Raw genomic sequence first — 10238 nt, 5'->3', positions numbered from 1 at the left:
CTGTGGGGCTACCTCTTTGCCTTTGTCCTTTCCAGATGGGTCAATCTTTCACCCAATTGCCATCAGAAGATAAGGACACTTCCATGAGGGAGGGCAAGGAATCCCAGTGCTTCCTTCACCCTCACCTTCTGGATGGGATGTCTCAGCACTAGTGGAATAAAAATGGCCTAGGATTCCAGATCCAGTGGATTGGTCCACTGAAGCTACTTCATGGCTGATTTTCACACCATGAGTTACAAAGTTGACTTAAGAGAGGGTTTTATTCTGCTTGCTGTGGACATCAAAGACATTCTCCATGGTCCTGCCCTAGAGTGCATAATTCTACTGCCATCTAGGAAGAAGCCGAGATAACGGGCATCACAGGACCTGAAAAACAGAGAGATAAATGTTCCACTGCCCTACTCACCTGTTTATTCCACCACTCTCTGAGTCAGTAATCTTCCTAAAGTCCTCTCTCTGATTGCTCAGATCCCTCTTTTCTGTGTCAAGGGGACTGAACTGTCATATTAAAAGTGGAAAGACTTATAAAGAGGTTAGACTGTGAAGGGTTTTGAATGTCAGAGATTTTTAAATTTAATTCTAAAGGCAATAGGGAACCACTGGAGTTTATTAAACAGGGCTTTTATATTATTGGACCTGTGCTTTAGGAAAATCACTTTGATGGCTGAAGGGAAGATGGATTAGAGTGGATAGAATTTTGAAGCACGCAGACCCACCAGCATGCCATTGCAATAGTCCAGGCATGAAGTGATATCAGGTTGGCAGCAATATCAGAGAAGAGAAGGAGGTACATTCAAGACATATTGCAAGCATGAAATTGACAGACCTTGGCATCAGATAGATTTAGTGGGGGCATTGTACAGAGAGATAGCAAGGAGCGGAGGATGACCTCTAGGTTACAGCCCAAGGGACTGGAAGGATGGTAGTGCCTACAATAGTAATTGGGACATTTCGAAGAAGGGAGAGTTTGAAATGAAAGATAATGAGTTCACTTTGGAATATGTTGACTTTAAAATAGCTACAGGACATCCAGCTCAGGATATCTAAAAGGTAGTTAGAGATAAAAGCCCAAAAGTCAGAAGGGAGGTTAGTTTTGGATAAGTAGAGCTGAGAATCATAGGCATAGAGAGATGATAAATGAGAACTGATAAGTTCGCCAAGTGGAACCGTATATAAGGAGAAGAGGAGAAGGCCCAGGACAGAGCCCTGCTGGACAAATCTGTGCACGTGGATCAAGCAGGATATTACTGAGTCATATAAAATGAACATGAGGAATTCAGACAAGCATGAAGACATTTGTAATGAATGGACACTGAACAAAGGAACTTTAATAATAACTGCAGTAAAATAATGAAAAGAACCCCAAAAGGAGCTTGAATGAAGCTGAAATGCAATGGTGAGTCATGATTCTAGAGAACAATTGATAGTTCCTTGCCCTCAGTAGAGATGGGGGGTGCAGAATATTACCCACACTGTGTCTGTGGGTTCTACTGACCAGTTTTTCTTGGGGCAATGAAGGTTTCAGTGGCAGTGGAGATGGGGGGGCAGATATCTGTAGTATATAAAACCAAGGGCATCAATAAAACTATTTTTAAAACTTAACATCTTTTAAGGTCAGTCTCCTTATCTACAAAAGAAGGATAATAATACATAAGGATATTATTTAGAAAGGGATTTGTAAATATGATGTCCTTATAAAATGAGAGCTGCTTTTGTCAATTCCTAACAAATTGCTTTATTGGCTTCTCTTTTCAGATGCCAGTGGCTGGCGGGGCAGGGAGGCTGGGGATCGTAGGAACACAGAGGGAACAGGGATCAATGAAGACAAAGTTGGTTTATTTCTCAGTTTGGCCCAGGGTCATCTGTGATGGCCACAGGCAGTTTTCCTTTCAGGAAGGAAGTTATAAGAATTCCAAAGCCCCAGTCCATCCCTGCCATAATCTCATGGTGTCTCCCTAAAGTCTCTCTTCTTCATACAACATATCAGTCAATGGATCTATCTGCTATTTTTTTCTCTGGTCCCAAGGACACTACTCACCCATGCAGACAAAACCTCTTACTAAAGTATCTTTACAAGGAAAGTCTAGCTCCGCTTGCAAGAGGCTCACATTTCTACAACAAAAGCTCTTTCTTCACAACAGGGCAATTCTCAGGACAGAATTTTAGAGCCAGAAGGGACTTCAATGATCATTTAATATAATAGTGTCAAACTCAAATAGAAACAGGGTCACTATACCATACGTAAGGATTCCCATGGACCACACATTGACTTAGATAACCATATATTAAAACGTCACCTATGATTTATTGAATTTTTATTTTGTTAAATATTTCCCAATTACATTTTAATCTGCTTTGCATTTAGGGTTGTTGAGATCATCATGCTAGCTATGGGATGTGTTTTTGACACCATGTATCCCTGAACAAAATCTTATCAATCACAAAACAGATAACTTGGCATCTGGTGTTCACCTAAGACATCCAGTGAGGCAGACCTTGCCACCCCTGGAAGCAACTCATTCCTCTTTGGGACAGTTTTGAATTTTGCATTTAATAAATGCTAGTAAATATTTTAACTTTTAAAACCCTAGTGTTTAATGCTTTTTAAAATTCATTCATTCAAATTAAAAATTGTTATCGATATATTCAAAGAACTACGTACGAACAAGCCACATAAAAATTAAATTGGAGAAAATTAATATATGGCAGGCATTGGTATAATGAGGGATTGGGAAAGGATTATTGCAGAAGGTGGAACTTCAGCTGTGACTTGAAGGAAACTATGGAAGGCAGGATTTCAAGATGAGGAGGGAGAGAATTCCAGAAAGGGGTTCTGCAAATGAAATTCCACCAAGTTAGGAAATGGTATGGGAAACTAGATGACACAGTGAATAGGGTGGTAGGCATGGAGTCAAGAAGAATCATCTTCCTGAGTTCAAATGTGGCCTCAGACAATAGATGTGTAACCCTGGGCAAGTCACTTAACCCCATTTGCCCCAGTTTCCTCATCTGGAAAATGAGCTGGAGAAGGAAATGGCAAACCACTGCAGTATCTTTGCCAAGAAAACCTCAAATGGAGTCACCAAAAGTCAGACATGACTAAAATGACTGTACAACAACAACTAGGAGATGGAGTATCTAGAGTAAGGAAACGTGAGTAGACCAGTGTCACAGAATCCAAGAGTGTAGGTGAGGTGAAAAGTGTAAGAAGACTAGAAAGTTAGAAAATGGTTAGGTTCTGGATGGCTTTAAAAGCTAAACAGAGGATTTTATATTTGATCTCAGAGGGTACAAGGATTTATGCATCTTTCTATATCCTCAAGCATTAAACAAAGGGATCTGCAAGAACTTTAAAGTAGATTGTTGAACCCATGTAATAATTCACTAGAGACCAACTATTCAAAAAAGAGCTGTTGATTTTTTCTCCTTATAAGAAATCACCTAGACACCAATAGTCACTAGGGTACAACTATATGCAAAGACAGTCTGTTAGGCATTAAGGGCATAATACACTGAGATATTCCCTGTTCTCCAAGAACTTCTCTTATCCTAGAGGAATACAACATGTAAACACAGAAGTGTTATACACAATGATTGCAAGAGAGCACTCAAAACTAGGAGGATCAGGAAAGCTTTCCTATAGCAGGCAGCATCTCAACAAAGTCTTGAAAGAAATGGGAGGTTCTAAGAGGCAGAAACCTGGAGACAGCTTGTACACAAGTAGGAAGTAGCCAGATGGAATTCTAAGTTCAGCAAGAATCAAGTGTTCACTATGAGTGAGGTCTAGATTGTGGGAAGGAGCATAATGAGATTTAAATTGGTAAATGTAAGATGGAAGCAGATTGTAGAAGACTTTGAATGTCAAGCTAAGGATTTTGCATTTAATATTACAATCAGAAGAAGCCCTTGACAACTCTTGAACTGGGGTGGTATGACCAGAATTATACTTTAGAGGAAGACTGTTTTAGCAGCTCTACGGATTATGTATTTGAGAGAGATGAGCATGAAAATATGAAGTCCAAATAGGAGGATGTTTCAATAGTCTAGGTGAAAGATAATGAAGATCTGAATTGTGGTGATGGCTTGAGAAGACAAGAGTTAATGGACAAGAAAGAGATTTTGGAGATATAATCGATAAGACTTAATTAATGATTGAATATGTGAGGTCAAGGATGAGTCCCAGATTGGGCTATTGAAAGAAATATGGTAGACACAAAACAGAAGTAGGGAAGTTTAGAGGAGGGGTCAGGTTGAAGTGGGGAAGTCATGAACTTTATCTCATATATGTTGAATCTGAGATAGAATCCCCAGATGAAGATGAATTATGATGAAAGACTGGAGTTCAGGAGGGTTTAATACATAAAATTAGGAGTTATCCTTATAAAGATGGTAATTGAACCCATGAGAGTCAGTGCTTACTGAGAACGTGTTACACACAATAATTGAGAGTTGAGAGGAAAAAGGAGAGATCCTAAGATAATGTCTTGAGGGGCCCCTATAGAAGATTCATCAGTGTATTTGGAAAATGGCCATACTCCTCAAGGGAGGAAGGAAGCTTTCAACCCTTTCACACAGCACTAGAGGAGCATCACCAACATCATCAGCCACCCAGCCTCCATCGAAAGGCAAGTAAGCCTAAGCATTGCAGAAACAACAGCCATTTGAGGGAAGAGCAGTCCTGTTTCCAGCCTGGCTTTCAAAGTCAGAGTCCAAGGAAGCAGCCCTTGTGGAGATGCAACCTGGCAACTCCCTCCACTTACTGAAGACCTGGAAGACAATGTTCTCACAAGCACAGGTCTTAGCATTATGAAGCTGCTCAATGTCAGGAATTTACAAGGTTTTATCGATGAAAATGAGTCAAGAAAATGCATTTACCGACCGCGCCTCCCGCACGTGGGAAGAGGGAAAGCTCGGGGGCCTCGAGGCACTCGCCGCACTTCACACTCCAGCGCTCCCCTTCCTTCGCCGGGCGCGAGCCAGGGAGCAGCGGTTCTCTCGGTCGTTGTAGGGCTCCGACCGCTAACGGCCCAGCCGCGGAGGCGGCACCAGCAGCCGCGGGGGAGGGTACCCGTTGTGAAGCCTCGAAGCAACGCAGGCGGCGCCAGCCGCCCTCGGCCTCTCCCTCCCCGCTCCCTTCCCGCAGACTTGGGCCCCGGTCCCCGCCCCCGGGTGGGGGAGAAGAAGGCCTAGTAGGAGGGAAAGGGGGAAAAAAAGATGCTGCAGGTGAGTATCGGGGTGCTCTTTGAGAAGACGAAGGCGTACTTGCGCACCAAAGGGTTCCAGGAGTACGTGAAGAGCCCGCACTTCTGGGGCCCCGTGGCTAACTGGGGCCTGCCGCTGGCCGCCTTCGAGGACATGAGGGCGTCCCCCGTCATCCTCAGCTGCCGCATGACGCCGGCGCTCATCTTGTACTCGCTGGCCTTCATGTTCTTCGCCTACCGCGTTCAGCCCTGCAACCGGCTGCTGATGTCGTGCCACGGCACCAACGTGGTGGCGCAGAGCCTGCGGGCGAGGCCCTATGTGCAGTACCGGCGAGGCTTGTACCCGCAGCCGCCCCCGTGCACCTGCCCGCCCGCGCCCGTACCGGGGGCCGCACCGCTCCCGCCCGGGCTGGGGTCGTGGGCCCGTTAGGAAAAGGGGGCCTTGAACCTCCTCGCGTCTGGCTGTATTACAACACCAACCCCCCTCTTATTTTTAAAAAGAAATTTGTGTAGGACTGACTTTAAAAAACAACCCTTCTTTTAAAAAAAAAAAAAATAGTCCTTCCTGAGAACCTCTTGGGTTTTCCCAGGAGGCTTTTTCTTCCATCTTCAATCTGTAACATATTATTAGTTAATTAAAAAGGAAAAAATGCATTACCATTTGCTTTGCTGCTGTTCCCTTAAGACCGCATGGCTGTCTTACACCTGAAACTTCATCTGTGTATACTTCTGTCAGAAGTGAGTTTCTCAAGAGCAGGTTGTATTTTCCTTTTCTACTGTATCATCAGCTCCTAGTGCAGTGCTTTGCACATAGTTATTGCTCAATAAGATACTTTTTCATTAATTCATTCTTAGTGGTGCATGCTTCTAATGCTAATGTTCATCTCATGTTCTATGACTGGGAGTCACAGAACACTAACTGTAAGAAATTAAAATTGAGAATCACCCAGAGGGCAGTGGAGAAGCAGGCATGTGTTGGGTTGACAAGCTGCAGTAGCTCACAAACCTGCTCTTATGAAGAAGTGATCTAAAGGATGCCATCAATGAAACATATGATCCAAAAAATAGAATGGGCTGGTTATGTAGTAAGGAGAGAAATAATGGATGGACTGCCTGTACGCACCATTGTTATCCTTGGAATGTCAAAAGAACTTGAGGAAGCCTGCCGACATGTTGGGTGGACCCCCTGCAGTGAACCCCTGGGAAAACATGGACAAAAATTAAGCAGGATGGAGAGACACACATAGGCTAGAGGAAATCACATTGAGATCCCAGACTGACTTGAATACTCATGTATTGAGCAAGAGAGCAGGTGTTCTAAGGCAGATGTGTCAAAGTATGAGGGCCCAGGTCCATATGGATCAGATTAAAATATAATTGGGAAATATTTAACAAAGTAAATGAAAATATAATACAACATTTAAAAAAGAAATGCTCTCTCTACTCCATACACCATCTCTACTTCCTCCCCACCGTAACACTGACCATGATCCTAAGCTCTTTAAAGTTTATAAAGTATATAAAGGCAGTTTACATGGTGCAGTAGTTAGAGTACTGGACCTGGAACTGGGAAGAACTGAGTTCAAATCTAGCCTCAGGCACTTACCAGCTGTGATACTAGGCAAGTCTCTTAGCTCCTGTCTGCCTCAGTTTCCTCAGCTGTAAAATGGGGATAAAAATAGCATCTACCTCCCAAAATTATTGTGAGGATCCAATGAGATAATATTGGCAAACCATTTAGCAAAGAACTTGGCACACAGTAATAAATGTTGTTTCTTTCCCTCTGTATTTTATGCAGAACTTTTCTCACGACAAGCCCATGATAGGAATAATAATGTACTAGCAATAGCCTCTGTTAGAACCAGAACAGAGACTTCCGTCTTCTGTTGGGTGATTATGGGGATCATCTCATCATGCTACCCCTCAATGACACATGAGAAGGCTACAAATCTCTTCGCTAATATGAAAAACAAATTATTCTTCTTGTCATTTAAAGCCTTTTACAACTTGGCTCCCTCCTACTTTTCCAAACTGGTTGCATGAAAGTGTCTTATATGTACTCTATTGCCAAGCCAAATTGGTTTCCTTGCTATTGCTGTCACAGGACATTCTATCTCCCACTGCCATGCTTTTGCATTGGCTGTTTCCCATTTCTGGAACACAGTCCTTCACCATCATCCCTTACATTCTCTAGCTTCCTTCAAAGCTCAGCTCAACAACTACCTCATTTATACATGAGGCTTTCCCAGCCCTTTCCCAGTCCTGCTTTATCTTAGTGCCCTGCCTCTGAGATTCTTCGCAATTTATCCTGTACACATCTTTCTTGTATGTTATTTGCATGTTGTCTCTCTAATAAGACCGTAAGTTCCTGGAGATGAGGAGCTGTTTTTTGTCTTTCTTTGTATCCCTAGTAATTAGAACAATGCCTGATGCATAGGAGGCACTACCTCCTAATTCACTTGATTCAGATCTCCCATCCCTGCAGTACCTGTGTCCATTATCTCATGTTTAGTGTGCACATATATTCATTTATACCAATATGTGTACTTGGTGATTTCCCTGAGACAATATAAGATTCTTGAACATTATGTTTTTGTCTTTATGCTCCATTTCTACCTCCTGGCAAAGTGCTTAGTAGCTGCCTAATGAGGAGTTGCCATTTAATTGATCTCTTAGGGAGGCAGAGTACTGTAGTGTAGTAAACACTTTCTCAAATGTGGTGTCCCAAGGTTTGGGTTTCTAATGCTGCCTCTGCTCCTCCCTACATGTGTGACTTGAGCAAGTCACTTTTATTTGAGGCCTCAGATTCCCCAGATGTCAAATAAGGGTAGGGAGCTAGCTGATCCCTAAAATATGCCCAGCTTCGAAATCCTCTCATCTAAATAAGTCAGTCATCCAGAGGCAGGACTAATGAGGAAACACACCAAGCCCTTTGCTCACCCAGATGCATCAGTTACAATGGGATAAGCTCTTGTTTGCCTGCATACTAACAGCAAAGAGATAATGCCTAAATGATGAATCACATTTGTGCCAAACTAAAGTTAATGGCATGTGGTCAAGGTCTTTTATGATCCTGAAGATGTATATGCCACAGAGAATATGGGCATCAAGTCTACAGCTCAGGATACAGGGGTAAAGGAGGATGATTACCAGGGCCTACCTATATATCAGGAGCATGCAGAAGAAACATTCCATCTTCACCAACATAACAAAGAATGATGCATGGGGAGCATGGGGTAGAGGTGGGTGGGGGAGCAGAGTGTTGGTGTCTTTTTTTATTAAAGAAGCCAGTTGACATCTTCATACTCAGAAGAAAAGGGAAACATCATAAAATGCTAGTCCCAAGCGTTACTGAAATAGCTAACCACGTGGTCAAGTTTACAAGCAAAAAGAAAAAAGAAAGTGAATCCAGAAGGAGGGAAATGGGACAATCTAGGAGAAAGGGCTCTTGGGACTAGAAGGCATGATGAGGGCAAAGAATAGCGTTAGGAGGAGAGACAGAGAATGAGAAATGGATGAAAGATAAGGAGATTGTGGTCTCAAAGAGGAACTTCCAAGTTCAAGATACTGAAAAAGGAGCAAGTCTAAGGAATGACAAGGAACCTTGATATAATGGGGAGCTGAAGTGGAGAGAGATGAAAATAACTGGAATTGAGGTAATCAAGGACCTGTGAAGACAATGGATCTTGATGGAATTGTTAAAGCAGATTTTATCATCTTCGGGTATGATAGCAAAGAAAAGAATGGAGAACGCAAGATTAGCAAGTATGCTACAAATAGGTCTGTGGTAAAGAAAAGGGTGTAGAAGGGGTGGAGACTCTAGGTGAATGGCAGAGATTTCAGAGATAGATGAATGACATTAGGAACAAAACAGTTTCCTGATTTCACCTCTTCACTCTAAAGAGTAGGAGGAGAGACTCCCCTAGGGAAGATTACCAGATGGTGGTGGGATCAGGATTAGGGGAAGTTTCTAATAAGACAAGCAGAAAAAGTACTTACAGAAAAGATGGCAGATGTTGCAAAGTGTTTTCATAGTAGCCAACTTGTATATATTGCTGCCAGTTTTGAAATGCATTGTATTTCATCTCATTTGGTGCTTACATATCCCCTATAACATAGGTATTAGTGTTACGCCCCATTTAATAGATGAGGAAATGGGTTTTTGGAAACACTGATCAAGACCGCCCATAAACAAGAGAAAACTTTCCAACTCTCTCATCTTTGTATTCCCTCTGTTGAGGGAAACTTGACCAGGGATCGCCCATTCTGACTTCCTTTGGACAGGGAATCTGAAAGAAGAACCATAATGATTGACTGTCTGCACAACTCTGTCTTCTCTGATAAAGATAAGATCTTCCCCTTCCTCTGGGCTGTGCAGGAGAGAATGTCAGTGAGCAGCACACCCTCTCATCAGTACAGCCTATTGTGGAGCATTAAGCCAAGATCCAAGTTGTCAGTCATCTGGTGAAACTCAATACAACAGGCCTACTCAGATTACTTAAACACCTCTCCTATTATTTCCACACATTATTGCATTTTCTGGCTATCCTTGAGTTGGATCAATTAACCAAATACAGCTGTGCAGCCACATTGACCTTGTTTCAATTCAAAGTACCACTGTTTATGGACAGTATCAATCAGTGTTTCCAAGTCTTTTCTAGCTAACAAATAACTGTGTCTATCTCAGAGCACCACAGATATTGTGAGGGACAAACTCATTACTTAAAAACCCAACCCCCAACATCACCTGGTTCTAGCAATTGTCTTCCCTTCCTTAGGAACCTAAGGCTAACCTCATCAATCTTGTATCTTCACCCTGTCCTGTCTTGATGAAGAAGGGAATGAAAACCAGTCATTCACACGGCCTGAAAAACTTTAGCGCCTTTGCCATAAACAGCCACTGATTTATCAGTGGTATATTGAAATTCTGTTTTCAAAGCAGTTTATCTTTGTAGGTTGGGGACTGTGGCTCATTTGGGAATTCTTGGTGGGACACAAAATGATTCTGGATTATTCAAATGACCACCTTCTCCTTAT

The 10238-nt window shown here is 42.5% G+C and overlaps 1 protein-coding gene across 1 annotated transcript; it reads left to right on the top strand.

Moving 5' to 3' along the window:
- Positions 1-5012: 5012 nt before the first annotated feature.
- Positions 5013-5854, top strand: LOC118852629 (mitochondrial pyruvate carrier 1-like protein). The gene has a single exon (XM_036762290.1). The coding sequence runs from the start codon at positions 5215-5217 to the stop codon at positions 5629-5631; it is 417 nt and encodes a 138-aa protein (XP_036618185.1). The 5' UTR covers positions 5013-5214; the 3' UTR covers positions 5632-5854.
- Positions 5855-10238: the final 4384 nt, after the last annotated feature.

The sequence above is a fragment of the Trichosurus vulpecula genome, chromosome 6 (genome assembly GCF_011100635.1).
Source record: "Trichosurus vulpecula isolate mTriVul1 chromosome 6, mTriVul1.pri, whole genome shotgun sequence".
NCBI lineage: Eukaryota > Metazoa > Chordata > Mammalia > Diprotodontia > Phalangeridae > Trichosurus > Trichosurus vulpecula.
Note: the sequence above shows the minus strand (reverse complement) of the source record. Positions and strands in the feature narration are given on the sequence as shown.